The 19,208-nt window shown below is 27.1% G+C and overlaps 1 protein-coding gene across 4 annotated transcripts; it reads left to right on the forward strand.

Moving 5' to 3' along the window:
* Window positions 1-31: 31 nt before the first annotated feature.
* Window positions 32-3,443, forward strand: LOC112293644 (protein S-acyltransferase 11). 4 transcript variants are annotated; one of them, XR_016507100.1, is made up of 6 exons: window positions 32-492; window positions 836-1,055; window positions 1,389-1,687; window positions 1,949-2,487; window positions 2,873-2,925; window positions 3,041-3,443. XR_016507100.1 is itself a non-coding variant. In XM_024543319.2 (5 exons), the coding sequence occupies exons 1-4, from the start codon at window positions 460-462 to the stop codon at window positions 2,447-2,449; spliced, it is 1,053 nt and encodes a 350-aa protein (XP_024399087.1). In that variant the 5' UTR covers window positions 32-459; the 3' UTR covers window positions 2,450-2,487; window positions 2,873-3,443. The 4 variants fall into 4 exon arrangements, 2 of the variants coding, with proteins under 2 accessions (XP_024399087.1, XP_090113078.1); XR_016507099.1 differs by having other exon boundaries at window positions 1,949-2,694; window positions 2,873-3,443; XM_024543319.2 differs by having other exon boundaries at window positions 2,873-3,443.
* Window positions 3,444-19,208: the final 15,765 nt, after the last annotated feature.

Consider the following 19,208-nt stretch of genomic DNA (forward strand, 5'->3'; position numbering starts at 1 on the left):
GGATAGGATTCCTTTGTACCCAATGTTGTGGATTGGAGAAACTTTTTCGTTTAACTTCGTTGGAAATTCCAGCGAACTTCGTCCGTTTTCTGTCCGACAAACAGTTTTGTACGAACTTGGGGTCTTCCGATTTCCTGCAGTTGTTGAATTCGGAAAAGACTACCGCCCACAGCGTCCCCCAGGAAGCCGTGGTTTTGCACTAGGTGCCCAGGATTTTTCCACTGTGTGCTTTGCATTCTTCACATTCTTGATGGACACGTTAAACTTAGTGGGAGAATGATGGCAAAGGAGAGATCTAGTATACAGCCTTTTCGATGCTCAAAATCTGTCGGTGTTGACCTTTCCGATGAGGAAGAGGTTTGGCAAGCCTCGGTATGATCTCGCAATCAGGAAGTAGAGAGTGATTTTTTTTCTTTTTTGAGGTGCTGCGAACCGGAGGCTTCTGTCAACAAGTCTCTGATGGGATCAGTTGTGGACGGCATCGAAATAGAGGTAATCTATTGTGAACTCCAGCGTAGTTGGCTAGTTTCTCGTCGAACTCGGGGCATGTTCGTCGTTCAAATTGGAGTTCTCAGATATGCCATTTATAACCTCCGCACAGGGGACCATTCTTGTCTTGAATGTTTTGAATGAGATTGTTTGGTCCGATGCTAGGGTTAGGTGTTTACTTCACAGTTTGGTCTTCCGGCATATTTTCAGAAGAGTGGCATAGTTAATTGTTAGTTTTACCATCGTGGAAAAACTCAAGCCAATGGTGTGACAGTAGAATAAATCAGTGTGTTGAGGAAGGTGGGTTCATTTGCAATCTTTCTTTAATGCGATTATTCATGTGCAGTCACTACAGATGCGCGCGAGTTGGGAGACGATATGTTGGGGTTGCGGACTGCGTGTGATCCTTCCCAAGTATGCACCAATGTTTAGATGTGGATGGTGTGGGGCAATAACTATCGACAACGCTGATATCAAGCCTGTATCGCCGTGGAGTAGACGATGCTCAAAAGGAAGGGACCAAGTCTTTGTGTTCCTTGTCCTGTCGTTGACCTTCTCCATCATTTGTGAGCATTCTTAAAGCTTTAAGCTTGCTTGTCTATGTTGTGAACGTAACAAAGCTTTCTGTAGCAAGGTTTTCGGCTCTGAATGATCTTGATCGTTGTGATCAACGTTTTCATGGTCTAGTTTTTACAATCGTCAGATAGACGTAGGAGGATTTGACTGGTTTCTGTCAAGGTGAGTTTACAGTTCAAATTTATTTATATTCTCAAAGAGGTAGACGAAATATGGCACGATTGGAGTAGCTTTCTGGTCTTTCCCCTACGTTTTGCGAGTTGTGATGCTCAATTTTGGCGTGATCAGGAGGGTTTTATGTGTGGTGACATGTACGGTTGTAGGTGGAGGAGTTTGGTCTACCTTTCCGGTGCTCTTCCCAACAGCAACGGTAGGGTTTTATATACATTCGGCCATTACCACCATTCTTTCTTTTAACACTCTGTTCAACTACTGCATGGCGGCATTCAGACGAGCCGGACCACCTCCAACTGTGGAGTGGGGCAGGTATGACTTAGTTCCACGACAGGCTTTGGAAGGATACAAGTTTTGCGTATATTGCAAATTACCGAAGCCACCAAATGCGCACCACTGCCGCAGCTGCCAATCTTGCGTGATCGAGATGGATCATCACTGCCCCTTCGTAAACAACCTCACCCGTTTTTCCACATTTTCCCTCTTTTCTGCCTCTTTTTGCCTGTCTTATAACTATGAACAGGATTATCTTCTGGATTGGGAACCTTTGTGTCAGCGTATGTTGCATTTTGTGTAGAATGAATGCGTATAGAATGACTGCTTTTTTGTTTGAGTGATTTTGGAACCCACAATATGTTGACAGCTGTAAATTTTGTGACAATTGAAACAAAACTTTTGATTGTATGCTGCGGTCCGCACTTGGTTGCAGATTGGCAATTGCGTGGGATCGAACAACCACCGACATTTTCTACTTTTCTTACTTTTCGCAACTGCTAGTGGCTTTTATGTTTTGACAATGTCAACATATGTGGGCTCTAAAGTGTGGCCAAATATGGTGAGGTTCCGTCGTGCTAATACGCCTCGACTGCATGGGGGAGCTAGCTATGACGTCTTAGCTGATCTGTTGGTTACAATGTTCTTGAGTATGGAACCGGCAGCATCAACGCGCGCATTTTCTCTGATCTTTTTGTGTATAGCGTCCTTTTCTTTGGTAATTGGAGTTGGTCTCTTACTTTATCATCAGGTGAAGCTTGTCTACACTGGTGAAACTTATATAGATTCTTTAAGCTCAAGTGGCCGGGGTCATGATCAGGATAAAAGCTGGACAAATCTCAGAAAGGTGTTTGGAAAGCAACATCCATTCCTTTGGCTCCTTCCAAGAATCAGTTCAAAATGTTTACAAGCTTCTGTAAAATCTCATGCAGGATAGTAATATGTAATTTTCTCCAGCTGCTTCCAGCTACCCAAGTATGCTACGCTTCCATCCTTTGCTTGGTTCTTCAATTGCCTTATCACCATCCTTGGCCTGTGCATGACCCCTTGAAGTTAGTATATTTGTTTTGATTGCATTGATTTTCAAGGCAGCTCGGATGATTCTCAAGAACAAGGGTCGCTACTGCCGTTGCAAAAAATTTCTTGCAACCTCTGCTGACAGGGCTGGCCCCTTTAATAAAGGTTGGTAAGAACGGTGTGTTTTAGGAGACTCCTCTATAAATGAGATGCATCACGAGTTGAATTAATGTGTATTAGGCATCAACTGATGCTAAACAAAGCTGAGAGGTGAAAATGTTACCAATATCTGCAGTTGTGATTTTAGCAGAGCTCATGGTTTTTATTGACTATGTATTTACAGGAATTCTACCTGCCGCTGGATTTTTCTGCCTGAGTTTTTGTGGTGAAAATCAGGTGGACAACTCACTCGTAGTAGCAGATACTGAGTTCTTTAGATGAATTAATGCCGTGAAGTGAAGCCCTCGGAGGACAACCCAGAATTCCATCCTGAAAGTCGCCATTGAAACAGGATACATAGAGCATGCAGCTTTTACGAAGGGAAAGTTGAAATGCGTGCGTGGAGCACCAAGAGGTATGTTTTAATGAACAGCAGCATTCCTTGCGTTTCATAGATTCTATTTGGAGCATTTATGTCGGTTGTGCTTCTAAATATTGCACACATTGCAGTCGTCATTGCAGCTCATAATCTTAATCTTAGATGGAAGACAGTATTTTTTTTGTATACAGAGCCTGCTTAGATTCCTATTGTAGAACGAATGGCATTTCCCGATTCTATTGGTTATTGATTCACATAACTTATGGCTAAGTTCCTGAGGCTTCAATGAGTTGATGTGGTCCTTTATTATGAACAGCAAATTTCGTCAACTATTACAGCCATTTATGGTATTAAAACTTCTCACTTATATCAACAAGTGACTAGGTCAATACTGATTTGATGGTCTCTTGAAATTAACTTGGTTTTACATATTGACACACAAATGCATTGTTGTCTTATGTCCATTATGCTTAATGTAAATAAAAGCTGTGCTAAATGGATTAAAATTGTGTTTCAATTAAACTAATTCAATGATACCCTTAATTTCATAACGTATGAAAATTCAAATCTTCCTACATTTCGGAACAGTAGAATATCAAAACTACTTCATTACAATGCAATATATATATATATATATATATATATATTTTTTTTTTTCTGAAAAATGATCAACTTGATTGCTGCATCAGTGGAATGTGTGGGATTCATATCATTTGCAGGGAATTTTGTCGGTACAACTCAATCATAATAATATTACCATGTCTTGGAAGCAAAACTTATATGGACAGTAATGACAATATATCTGGATGTTTAGATAGATGATTCAATATGTAATAAAGGGATATGAAAGTAAATTGTATGTGGGCGGAAGATCAATAATAAGTTGATCATGTATATTATTGTGCTTTAACATCCACACTGTGGTTCCCTTCTGTGTCATATAGTACGTTGTATAACTAATGTCACTAGAATAATGTTCAATTCTTCAATTGGATTGGTAGCAAGGCAGTGAATAACATGCTTAAAAACAATCATCTAGATAATTATTTTACCAAGAATTTCCTAAATGGTTGCCAATTATATAATATTAAAATGTGGATTCAAAATGTGCCAATTTTGTAATTTATTTGTCTTGTTGCAGATATATATTTACAAAAAATGAATAAGTATATCAAGAGGTAGCAATATGTCTCCTATTATTTGATAAAATAGCCTTGCGTATGATATTAATACTTGATTCAAGTTAAAAACAATTGCATTAAATATGTGTGGAAGTAAAGTTAAACTCAAAATTATGTGAATAAATATTGAATTACAATTCCTGGTTGTTTTTCTTATAGAGCAAGGTAATTTATATGGATACATACTTCTATAAGAAATATTATTTTATCCAAGAAATATTTGTTATTTTAAGGATTATAAACCAAATTATATATCTACTCTTTTGTTCAAAGACAAATTTCACAAAAGCCATACATTTGATTCATACCATCAAATAAATTGCAATCTATATTTGGATTAAATAAGAAATATCAAAAGTCTTTTAAGACAAAGAAAGAAACAACATATACTTGGTATTTGTAAAGACAAGTATATTTTCTAATATTGCATCATCCGTTGCTTCTTGATTTGTGGCATCACTTTTCTTGTCATCATTGTTGCCTTGAAATTTTGTGTCCAATATCAATAATTCTTTTTTGTGGTAGCTGACCATGCATACCCTAAAACTAGGGAATAAGACTATAGAGACAATGTTGTTGTGTTGTAATACAATTATTAGGTGAAAAAAGAAAGGAAAGATTATATTATAGAAGATCTTAAATAAAAATAATTTAACAAAATATCTTAGAAATATAGATAATAGACAAGGTGGTAGTAAAAATTAATAAGTGTTAATACTGCCTTCTTGTAAAAGAGGCTTCTATTTACTTTGTAAGGCCATAAATAAAGCAAAAAAAAATAGATTAAGAAAATAAATCATATAGACATCTTTAAGAGGGAGATAAGAATAGGTTTTAGTAAAAATTATCCCAAAACACCAAGAATTGATACCCAAATAGGATTGGTTGTGAACCTAGATCAAAATCAGATCTTAAGTCACAAAATCGTGCACCTCTGGCGATTCTAAGGTTCTTTGGTTGAAAAAAGAGTGGGATTTGGAAGCAAATAAGTGAAAGGTTTTTTGAGAATTGGTTTCATGTGATTTGGAGTCATATTGAGTTTTTGAAGGCTTTTCAAAGTAAGAGATGTACTTAGAGGTTTTGGATTTTGAAAATTATAAAGAAGTTTACAATTTTGAGTGTTTTGTGAGTTTTGTAAGACATTTACACGTGAATTTTTGTAAGTTTGTTATTGTGCTTGTCTTCAGTGTGTTTGAAAAATTTGATGTCAATTAAATGATTAGATTGAAGGATATGAGAGTTTTATTGGGTAAAGATCTTGGATTTTTGAGATTTAGGATCAATGAGGGTTTTTATGATCCAAAAAAATTTGCTAGCTTGATTGAAGATAAAATCAGTGATAGCAATCTAGACTTAGAAATCTTCACACCAATAAAAATTTAAGGTAATTGAATGGTTCAGCAAGGAATAATTGCTACTAAAAGATCAATATCTAAGTTGGAGAAGAATAGTAGCCAACTTCCAAAAGGTTTAAGAGCTTTTTGTTTTTTATTGGTGAATTCAATTTTTCTCAAATTTTGTTTGCTTATTAATTTCTTGAGGATTGAAATTTGGATGAAATTTGAATTGAAATCAATAATTTGATTAGTATTTATTGAGATTTTAAAATAGCTGTAGAGATTGGTTAGGATTTACTTTGAATTTTTTTGTGTTTATTTAGAATTTGTTCAGGATTTCTTTAGGATTCAATTAGGATTCAATTAAAATTTGGTTAGGATTTTTTTAGAGTTGGTATAGAATTATATTAGAATTTGGCTAAATGATTTAAGATTTCATTAAGCTTTGATTAAAATCTCTTTAGGATTTAATTAGTATTTGTTTAGAATTGATTTAGGATTACATTAGGATTTGATTAGGATTAGTTTAGGATTTGATTAGAATTTTTTAAAGATTTTATTAGGCTTTGATTAGGATTTGTTTAGGATTTCATTAAGATTTATTTAAAATTATATTAGAATTTGATTAAAATTCATTTAAGGTTTTTATTTTTAATATTTCTTTAAGATTTCTTTGATTTTTTTCTTAGGTCTCTTTATTATATATATATATATATATTTTTTTTTTTAAGATTATTTTTTTTATTTTTTATGTTTATTTTATAATTTCATAAAGATATCTTTTAGATTTGATTAAAGATGAATTAATATTATTAAGATTTAATTAGAGTTGGTTTAGGATTCTATTAGAGTTGTTAAAACTTTCTTATTGAAAATTCTATTTTACCTTCTATAGCAAAGTGTCTAATATATTTTCAAACATACTTCATGGTATATGACAACATCCATTTCTACATCACTTATATTTGTTCAAGTTTCTAACATTTAAATTTCTGGCCAAAGAGATGGAACTATGGACTATAGTTTGTGCCATAGGAGTTCTAGGATTTCTTGCATGGATATATCACTTAGTTTTTTGGTGCATTTTTAGCTTTATTCTTCCATCTCTATATCATCTAATTCTTATCTTTTTTCTTTACTTAATAATCTTAAAATATTCACCATGACTATGATATATTGTTGTAAAATTTCCTCTTTTTTGGCATATTGAATATTAGGACTTTGTTTTGCTAGTTGGATTGCATTAAAGATAATGATGTGCATTGCCATTTAAATCCAACTGGCATGATTGGCATTAAAATTTTTTGGGCCACTTCTACAAGGTATTTTTATTCCATCCATTGAATCTTTTGTTAATTTCTTAATAGCTATCCTTCCTTATTCTTCAATTTCACATATTTCTCATCACAATTCGACATTTGTGGCAAGAAATTTGTCATGGTATTATCAAGTTGTTTCATTGGCCATTTTCAATACTAAAGCCACTGGGTATGTAATGTGGAAGGTAGCTTCATAGGCAATAATTATACCTTGGGTCATTTCAAGCTAATATCTCATACTAGCTAAAGATTCTTGAAAGTGACAAATGGTGCATTTATGTTGATCTATGGTACATTGTTGCTCCTTGATTTTAGTGCATAATATGGAAAATTTTGAAGCTTGATCTATCATATTTTATAATTATAATTTTTGTCTAAGATAGCTTAGTCAAATATTTGTTGATCATGTCTTAAAAAGAATACGATATTTTAAGTGATTTTTTGGTCAATGACTTATTATAGATTACAGATACTTGGATTATCTTTGATTTTTTTGCTTTGAATTGATCCAATGTCTCTCCTTCTTGCTTATATTGTTTGTAGGTTTGGAATAATTATTTACAAATTTTAACTATGGATATTAATTAAGGTGGTGTGTTGTGTTTATAATAATATACTAGGCAGCAACTGATATAAGATGTTGTGAATGAATGGATAGAATTATTGACATATAAATTATAACTAAAGTGGAAAAATTCAATGCGGAAATGTTTGTCAACAATCATGCTCCAATTGGTATTTTTTCTATTACATACCATTAAATACAACTACGAGTGATCTTCTTAAATATGATTATAGGTGTTGCAAAAAAAAATAGTATTTAAAATGTCATGGAGTTGAGTGAAAGTGGGCTTTGATTACATTTGTTTGAATTAGAAGATATCATATCCATAGTTTTTCTGATGCACTTCTTCCACAAAGTATTCAATCTTTAAGTAAGAATGTTTATAAGTGGCTTTATTCCTACACAACTACATCTTTGAATTTTTAGCCAAAGAACAAATGTAAGACCCTCAATAATACTAATAGAATATTTTGTATTATGGGTCATTGTCCAAATGAATTCATTGTACCAATTAACATACACATTATTTTGGAGGTGATCATAATACTTCAATAGATATGTTGTCTTTTTCAAAGTAGTATTAGACTGTAACTTTTATTGGATTAATGCTTTATAGACATAAAACAAATAAATGGTGCGGCTAAAAAGCGGAAGAGAGCTAAAACAAATTTGAATCAATTTTAGAAGATCTAGATTATAAGGACAATTTAGAATTCTTATGAAATGATTTTTTAGAATTTGATTAGATAGATGCAATGTGTATAATAATTGTAGTGAAATTAAGGCTAAAAATTTCCACAAATTGAATTATAGATAAAGGCATCACTAATTGTGTAGATGTGACTCCCAGATGTATAAGCATAGTAGTATCAACTTAAATTAAGTAAAAGGTGATGGATGGCAATAAAATGGGGCAAATATTGGTTGCAACTTTTGTTTAGAAATTAGCATCTTGATTATTTGTATCTTGTAAATTTTCTATGTATTCAAATATTTATTATATTGATACTAGCACAAATACATTTTTTTTATGTCATGGCATTAAATTTTTTAAAATTAATATAAGTAGATAGTTTATTATTTTTTTAGAAATAATTATTACTAATTAAAATCATAATGCCAAATCAATAGGTGATATGAATTTGGCTTTGAATAGTTTGTCTAATTTATTTCATACTACATTAGTATAATTAAGATTCATATGATAATATCATTGTTGAAATAAATTCATATCTAATAATATATTGATGCTATATTTAGTAATTATTTTAGGTATACTTTTGAGATCTTTATACAACTAGGCAAAGATATCTTTGAATTCTTTGAATATGAGGATTGTAGTTGTTTTCAATTTATTGGGTGCATCTAAAATGATTTTAAAATTCTTTGATTCTTCTATGGTTCCCTAATTAACCAATTAGACATGTTTAGTAACACTACATGATCATCTTGTAATTTGTGTATCTTGTAATATTAAGTGGGCTAGAGTATTATTTAATATTATTATATTCAAGATTCTATTTAAAAAATCCTATAGAATATCTAGTTGTTCATCAATTTGGATTAATAATACTAGTAAATAGATTTTTGCTAATAAGACTAGATTTTTGTCAATATGTAATAGAAATATCTTTTGATCCATTATTAATCCTTAGATCTAGTGCACTTCAATCAAACATCATATATTTTTTGTTTTCTTGTATATAACGCAAGTAGGTATTGGAATTACTATACGTTTATGTATATTTATTAAAATTAAGAAATTTATATTTCAATCATGCATAGCATTCATGTCTTGTAATTAAGGTCTTCATAATATGATAAGAACATAACTATTGCATGGCATCTCAATAATTACAAAAGTAGCTAGTATAAGCATATTATTTACAGAGATTGATATATTAGTGAGAATTTTTAATGAAATTATTAAGGTATCATTTGCTATACAAAGTATGAATAATATAGTTTCTAGTTTTGGAAGCAAGAGGTATTAGCATATGTGGTTTGCTATAATCTTTATCTTAGAGCCTCTATTGATCAAAACATCAGTTAATTTGTATTGTCTTAACTAAATATGGATTATTATAGTATTTAGGTTGATAGTTGTGGCATTAATATTAACAACTTCTACAATCATGGTCATTGATTTGTATGGCTATTATAAATACAATTAGAGGTTTAAATTGAGTTTGGTAATTTTTCTAACATAATAATGATTTTTGTAGTATTCAAAATTTTATCCTAAATTAGAATATATAGTTGTATTGTTTCACATTTTTCTTGTATTTTTGTTTTGAGGTTGTATAGTTTCTTCCAATGATGAAAAAAAAGTCTTTAAGATTCTACATGATATTTCATTGTTTCCAAATTGTGGTATTTTTTAAAATGGATTGTAATGGCAAAAATAGTTGAAATACTTATGCTTGCATCCTTTATCTCAAAAATTATCATACTACCTTTGTAATCTTGGTTCTCTACTTGAAATGATGGCTATCATGGTTTATACATTGGACAATTTTGATATTAGTATTGAGTAGATCTACAGTTCTAATAACCATCATTTATGTGCAATTGTTGATTTGATTAAAATGCATTGCAATGGACTTCATTTGATTGTAATAGTATTTTTTTGCTTGATATTATTTTTACAAGGCATTTGTTTGGATATTGAGGATTCGATTCGTAAAGCAATAGATAATGATAATTACAAATATTATATATATGCAATTGTTATATTCATCTTTGTAGTGATATGTTACAACTAGCAATATTACTTCATCTTTTAGAATTTATAATTATCTTTAATTTATCTAAATTAGTACTTCTTTATATTAAAAATATATATAAGTACCTAAATAAGAAGTACTAGGTAGAAGATAAATGAAGGTAGATTTGATAATATCTTATAGGGATTTTTTATAGAAGCATCATAGATATGGAGATTTGACTTTGGACATATTTGTAGTTGATTGGAGGTTAAAAACTTAACCAAAAAATTAAACACATATTGCACATATTAGAAAATTGTGGTACAAATTGGCTATGTAGCTCATATAGAGGAAAATTGCGTTGCAAGTTGAATATGTGTCTTACAAATTAGATACATATTGGAGATTCTATAGAATATTGCCACATAGCTCCTAGTTAGATAGTATATATAGAAGTAAGAATAAAGCCTTTTTATACTCTAATCAACGTTTTTTTGTCCCTAGTCTTGTTTCAAGAAACTTTAGTTTTGTTGTCTTTGACAATAGCTATTCTAGTTTAATATTATATTATCTTTGAGTGATTATATATTATTTTTAAGTGACTCAAGAATATACTGATTTTTTGGTTCTTTGAGAATTCATGTCCTTGACCATGTCAAGAATACTAATTTATTATTTTTACTTTTTTTTTAGAAATAAGTGGATTATCCAACTTTTTTTATTATATTTTAAAGGTTGTAGACTATCCAATTTTAAACTAATATTTTTTATTTTCTCATATTATTTCTTTCTCTAAAGAGAGTATTTTTTTTTATGGAAATTTTTATTTGATATTAGAAATTATGGATTATCTTCTATTAATTTGATTTGTAGATTTATTAAATTTATCTATTATAATTTTTTTTTATGTTTATTTTTTTTATAGATGTTACACTTGATAAAAGTGAAAATGGATTTGTAACTAAAATTGATCTTTATGAGCTTGTCAACACTCTTAGGATAGAAATTTTATATATTTTTCATATCAATCATAGAGGTAGTATTCCTATATTTATAGGAAAAGACAACAATGAGGTTTGAAGTCTATGCCACAAAGTTTTAGAGTTGAGAGAAACAAATAGATCAATTTCATAATTAAATCCAAGAAGTCTTGCTATTATAAATATAAGGGAGTCAAAGATAAGTATACCAAAGAAATTTGATGGAATAAGATCAAAATTTCAAGGAATTCTACAATAAAGGAAGTTCTATTTAAGGATTCATTTTTTTTAATACCTTGATGGATTTACTCAAGTTGGATTTATAGATGCACTGTTATCTAGAAGTATTCTATCTTATTTTGCTTCTTTGATAGAAAAGGATTCATAACTCTTCTATAATATGAATTTATTCTTAAAAATATTTATGGCCATATTTGAGGTAACTAATTACAAAAAGATAGTAGTGATCAAACTATTTTTTTTATAAGAATGATCACGTTCAACCACCACATACGCTAATAAATTCCAAAATGTTACTTGCAATGTGGATTGAAATGACAAATTCTTGTCGATCAATTTTGATATGGATTAAAAAATAATGTCAAAGACTTATTATTGACAATAACAAGATCAAATTCATTGAAACAATTTATTGCTCAAGCCATTGTATACAACAATCAATTCTTTGAAGATGCCAAGAACAAAGATTTGGGTAATGAAGAACAAGTGAAGTCATGATGGCAACTCTTAAAATTTCAAAAACTTACTTAGCAAGATCAAAACCTATGCAATTTGATACAATATGTTTTGAACTTTTTACTTAGTAAAAAAAGACTTAACATCATTAAAAAAAATTGTGCTTATATTATAGAAAATTTAAGTATATTTTTTAATATTATCTAAAGAAGCAATGCAATCACAAAATTAAAAGCATAGTTGCCAAAAAGAATAATGTATTAGAAAATAAGTTTTTTTTCTGCTAAAATAGACACCATGTTGCTAAAATCTTAAATAATACATAAAAAAAATTATATTCTTTGCTCAAATCTTTCTTCTTACTTTACAATAGATGTTTGTTATGTTAGAATCATACTTCTTCAAAAGCCTTAGCTTGTTTTATAAACAAAGACTTAATTAAAAAAATAAAATTTATCCTTAATTTTAAAAAATAAGCTCGTATATATAAAAATAATAGATGGTTGTTTGTTAATTTTTGGAGATTTTATCCATGAAATTATTCTTTTAGATATAGCAACTAATGGATATCATAGCTAAATAATATTTAATATAATTATATTTATTTTTCATCTAATTATTTTAGATTTATTATCATTAATAAAATATAATCTTTAAATAAACTAGATTTCTTGTAATCTTGATTTTATTTTATTTTATTTTTTTTTTTAATATAACTTAAAATTCTATTATCCAAGTAGAAAGTTATAAGTCCAATATAACCAAATAATTATTAATAGATGCAAGAGCTTTTATGCATGGTAAAAAAAATGATACATTTTATTTATTTATATCATATCTATTTTTGATGATAAAAAAACTTCAAATTATATTCTATATTAGTATCAAGATTATCAAGATATTTTCTAAAAGAAGAATTTAAATATTCTTTCAAAGCATCATCCTTATAATTGTTCAATTGATCTTTAAGAAAAAATTCAACTACTCTTTGGATCAATCTATAACTTATAATAGAACGAATTGGTTGTATTTAAAAAGTATATTGACAAGATCTTGATTAAGAGCTTCATATACCATTTTAAATCTCCAAAAAGAAATCCTAGTTTATTTGTGAAGCAAAAAAATAGATCTTTATAGATGTGTATAAACCATCAAAGATACAAGAAGATGACCATCAAAAATATGTATCCTCTATCTTTGATATTATGTCTTTTTAGTCAACTTAATCAAGTAAAAATCTATTTTAAAATAGATCTATAATGAATATAAAATTTGGTACTTATGAAAGAAAGAGATAAATAAAAACTATGTTTTAAATCAAATATGAGTATTTTGAATATAATATCATATTGTTTGGACTTACAAATGCACTAATTGATTTTTAATATCTAATGAATGATGTTTTTAGAGAATTTCTTGATAATTTTGTCATTTGTTATTTAGATGATAATTTAATCTATTTTAAAAATATAAAAGATTATAAACTTCATATTTGTTGTGTGTTACAAAAAGTTAGAGATGCACAATTATATACTATGATGAAAAGTGTATGTTTCATAGAATTGAAGTTGACTTTAAAAGGTATATCATTTTAAATAATGGCCTTATAATTGATCTTAAGAAAGTTCAAACTATCATGGATTAAAAGATTTCAAGAATGATATAAGAACTAAAAATTTTTCAATTTTTTCAATTATTATCAAATCTTTATGAAGAATTTTTTTCAAGTTTTAGCTCCACTTATACATTTAACTTATAAATACAAATTTGAATAGAATAAAGAAGAAGAAACATCATTTAAAGCTTTGCAAATATCTTTTATTTTTGCACTCATCTTATATTGTATTGTTGTATAATGTGAATTCTTGCTTAAGGATGCACTAGGCACCTAGCTATGGAAGATAAATAAAAAAATGCAACAATAAGATTCTATTAAGTCTAATAGAATCTTAAAAAAATTCTAAATAATCCTTTATAACTTTAATCAAATTTTAACCGATTCAAGAGAAATTTAAAATAATTTATAAAAGAAACAAAAAAAGTCAAAAAATTAATTTTTAAAAAAATAATAAAAAAATCTTATAAAATATAAAAATAAAAATATTAAAGAAATAAAAATAATTATTTTTAAAATATTAAAAATACAAATATTAAAAACGATAAGAAATCACTTTAAAATACTAAAAATATCAATCCTAAATAAATCCGAAATAAATCTTAGATAAATTATAATCAAACTATAATCTTAATATAGTCCTTAATAAATCTTAATAAAATTTTAAAAATCATAAAAAATCCTAACATAATCCAAATTAAATTCTAAATCTTAAACTAAATCCTAATAAAATTGTAATCAAATCTTAAATCCTAAATCAAATCTCAATTAAATCTTAATCAAACCGTAATCAAATTCTCAATCCTAAATCAAATTCTAATAAAATCCTAATCAAATCTAAACCAAATTTTAAATCAAATCTTAATAAAATCTTAATAAAATCATAAATCCTAATCAAATCTTAATCAAATCCTAAATAAATATTAATCAATTATTATAGTAATATAAAACTTTAATAAATATTAATTGAATTATTGATCTTCATTGAAATTTTATTCACATTTCAATCTATATATAATTAATAAGCATATAAAATTTAAAAAGAATCAAATTTATTGATAGAAAGAAAAGCTCCCAAAACCTCTTAAATATTGGCCACCCTCTTCCTCCAACTTGAATGTTGATCTTCCAATAATGATTTTTCTTTTATAAATCATTAAATTATTTGAAAATTTTATTGCTCTATATATTTTGAATTTTAAATGGCTCTTACTAATTTTTGCTTCAATCGAAGTAGCAAAAGTTGTAAGATCACAAAAATCCTCACTGATCCTAAATTTTAATTGTCTAAGATCATAATCCACAAAAACTCTCACAACCTTCAATCTAATAGCTCAATTGACATCAAATTTTTTATACACATTCAAAATCAGCATAGTGACAAATTAAAATTATTTTACTTGCAAATATGCTACAATAATCACAAAATCATTAACTTTGTAAACTTATTTTTATTTCTCAAAATCTAAATCCATTGAGTACATCTCTTACTTTGGAAAGCCTTCAAAATGTAAATAAAACTTCAAATCACATGGAATTAATTCTCAAAAATCTTTCACAAGTCTTCTTCCAAATCATCCTTTTTGATCAACTAAAGAATCTTAGAGTTGCCATAGATACATGGTTTTATACCTTAGGGCCTAGTTTTAACCTTAGTTCATAACTAGTCCTTTCCAAGTATCAATTTTTTATATTTTGAGATAATTTTTGTTAAAATATATTCTTAATTTCTTTCTAAAAATATTTATATTAATTATTTATCTTATTTATCTTATTTATTTTGATTTGGCTTCCTTAAGCCCCTATAAAGTAAATAAAAATCTAATTTTTAAGAAGGTAGCATTAGCATTTATTAATTTTTACTACCTCCTTGTTTATATCTATCTTTTTAAAATAATTTGCTAAAGTATTTTTGTTTAAGCTCCTCTATAATATAATCTTTTTTTTTTCTCTTTTACTAAATAATTGTATTACCATATGACAATGTTGACTTCTCTAAGGTATTTTTTATAGAAAAAAATGCATCAAACTATGCTTTGATTATGATATTATTATATATAGGAGCAGATGATAAACTTTACCTTGTTTCTTTTTATTTAAGAATTTTTTTAGTAATTGAGATCAACTACAAGATCCACAACAAAGAACTTCTTATTATTATAGATTCATTTCTAAAATAAAATCATTATCTAGATAGGTGCTTCAAGTTTAGTTACCATGTATATACATTACAAGAACCTCAAGTATTTCATATCAACATGTATTTTAAATTATTGCTCTTCTTGTTAGAGCATGTTTTTGTCAAAATTTGAATTCAAGATCATTTATTGATTAAAAAAATAACAAGATTTATTAAATGTCTTTTTTACACATTCTTATTTTACACTAAATAAAAAAGATGCAAATTCTAATCAATAACAAATAATTTTTTTGAAGCCAAATCACTTTTATCTTTTAGCTATGCAATTAATATTAACTATCAATTCAACCTTTTTTAAATAAATTCAATCAAGTATGTCCTCTTATTTTCTTGTTTATGATAATAAGAATAATCTATCTAAATTTCATAATATTTTAAATTTTGAATTTAAGAATAATTTATTCTATTTCAAAGGATACTTATATGTTTTGAAAGATGAAATAAAATTATATATTCTTCAATCTTGTCATAATTTCTCAATTGTGAGATATTTTGAATATAGAAGATTATAAAACTAATATCTAAAGATTTTTTGTAGTCTCAAATATGAAAAATAATTAAATACTATATAATTATGTGATATTTTCTTAAGATCAAAAACTCCTTATCATTGAATTTATAGACTTCTTTAGCCATTATCTATATTTAAAAAATCCTATTTTTATATTTTTATGTATTTTATTATAAATCTTTCAGTTTCAAATTTTTATGACTACATATTTGTAATAGTAGATTGTTTCATCAAGACGGGACAATTTATACTATATACAAAGTTTATCACAAGTAAAGAAATAGCTAAACTTTTTTTTGACAATATTTATTACTATCATAGATTGCCAAAAGATATTATATCAAATAGATGGATTCATTTTGTATTAAGGTTTTAAAAAAATCTTTTTAAGATTTTGAAGATAGATATAAAACTATCTTTGATTTTCTATCTTCAAAGTGATGGACAAATAAAACAAGTAAATCAAATTTTGGAGCAGTATTTGAAATGTACCATCAACTACCATTAAGATGATTGGAAAATTCTTGTCATAGACAAAGTTTGCTTATAATGATACACTATATTTTTCTACTCAAAAAATATCCTTTTATGTAAATTATGGTTATCATCTACAATTTGATACTTTTAACTTCTCAAAAGTTGATAATTTTGAGGCAAAAGATTTGAAAAATTATTTATTAGAGCTACATGCAATTATAAAGATATAACTAAAAAAAGATCAATTACATCTACCAAAGTCTATGAAGATTCATCTTGTATTCCACGTATCTCTTTTCATGCCATATAAGATAGCCAATATACTAGGAAAAAGAGAAATGCCACCTCCTTCTATACCGATAGACAATAATGAAGAATTTGACATTGAAGAAGGCTTAGACTTAAGGTGGTGTTGAAATGGGTTGGATTATCTTATTTATTAGCATGGATATGATATTAATGAACATACATTGAAGCTATTTAAAACTTTTGCAAATACAAGAAAGAAGGTTGATGCTTTTCATTCACATCTATTAAAATTAAAATGATAAAATCAAGTAAGATAAAAGAATCAAGATTTAGTGAAGATTACATTTTATGTTTAAGCTTTGTTTTTGATTTTGTATATTTATGATATCAAGAAGATGGAGAATCAACAACCAATAGATTAGATTATATGGCAAATATAATATATTACATTTTGGACTTTCTCAACAAATGATTATTATTCTTAGTAGAACTTGTCTATATAAAAGAGGGTAATGTCATAGGCATATATAATTACCTAAATAAAAAGAATTAAGTATAAGATAAATAAAGGCAAATTTATTAATATCTTGAGAAAAAGCTTTATAGAAGCTTCATAGATAAAAATTTGATTTTAGACATTGTCATATAATGTGAAGTCCTGCTTGAAAATGCACTAGGCATTTGGTTTTGAAAAATAAATTAAAAATTATAACTACAAAGTTTTAACAATTCTAATATAAACTTAAGTAAATTCTAAATAAAATTTAACAATTTTAATCAAATCCTAATTAAATCCAAAAGAAGTCTTAAAAAAATTATAAAAAAAACATAAAAATTTTATAAACTAATTTCAAAGAAATATAAAAAAGAAATAATAATAATAATAATAATAATAATAATAATAATAATAATAATAATAATAATAATAATCTCAAAGAAATAATAAAAAATCTTAATGCAATATCAAAAATAAAATTATAAAGATATAATAAAAAAAATCTTAAAGAAATTTTAATTTTTAAAAATATTTATGATAGAAATATTAATTAAATTCTAAATAAATCCTAATATAGTTCTAAAAAAATCTTTAAAAATTCTAATAAAATATTAAAAAAATTATTTGTAAATTCTAATCAAATCTTAAAATAAATCTTAATAAAATCAAAAAAAATACTAAAAAAATTCTAAGTAAATTCTAAATAAATTTCTATAACTATTTTAAAATCTCACTAATTATTAATAAAATAATTTATTTCGAATTTAAAATTTTCTATATTTTAATCTTTAAGCAAAAAAATAAGCATAAAAATTTTAAAATAAACCAAACTTATCAATTAGAAGAAAGAACTTCTAATACTCTTCAGTATCAACCATTTATTATGAGTATATATATATATATATATATATATATATATTTATTTATTTATTTATTCTAATAATTATGTAGATAATATGAATAGATAGAAATAAATAAAAGTAAATAAATTTGATAATATCTTATAAATAAGTTTCCTAAACACTTCAGAGACCTAGTTTTATCTTTATATATGTCTATAGGTGATTGGTAGGTTGAAAACTTGGCCACTAAGTTAGCCACATATTAGATGTGTTGGTATCTTATAGTATAAGCTAATCATATGGCATATATATAGGAAATTGTTTTTGCAAGTTTAACATATACTATGCAAGTTGAACACATGTTGGAGGTCCTATAGAGCATTGCCACATAGCTCCTAATTAGATTGTATATATAGAGATAAGAGTGAGGCCTTCCTTACTCTTGTCAACTCCTTTCTTACTTCTAATTTTGATTTCAAAAGTCTCTAGATTTCTAATCTTTGGCAATAGCTATTCTGGTTTTTTCTTGAATATATATATTTTGCAAATAAATGGACAAAGTATAAATAGGACTAATCAAGGCCATTTTGATATTTGATTAGATATGGCTTCAACTAGATATAACTTTGGTTCTTTTCTTTCAATAAAGTTAGATTTGTATTTTATTTTATTTTATTTTGGTCTACTTTTTCTTTCATTATTTTATTCTATTTTATTTCTATCTGCTCTGTCCTACCTTATAATGGAATTTATGTTTCTATAGATTAGAAGGATTTTAGATCTTATAGAGAGATTAGTTCCGTTTCATCTCTTTGATGTATATCTCATTTGTTTACATATTTTCTTTGAATTCTTATCCTTAATACTATCTTCTTTCTTCATTCTAAATATTGGTCTTTTAGTAGTAATTACTTTTTGTTAAACAATTCAATTGCTCTTCAAATTAGCAAAAGAGTAGATACTCA

The sequence above is a fragment of the Physcomitrium patens genome, chromosome 16 (assembly GCF_059467195.1).
Source record: "Physcomitrium patens ecotype Gransden chromosome 16, ASM5946719v1, whole genome shotgun sequence".
Lineage (NCBI taxonomy): Eukaryota > Viridiplantae > Streptophyta > Bryopsida > Funariales > Funariaceae > Physcomitrium > Physcomitrium patens.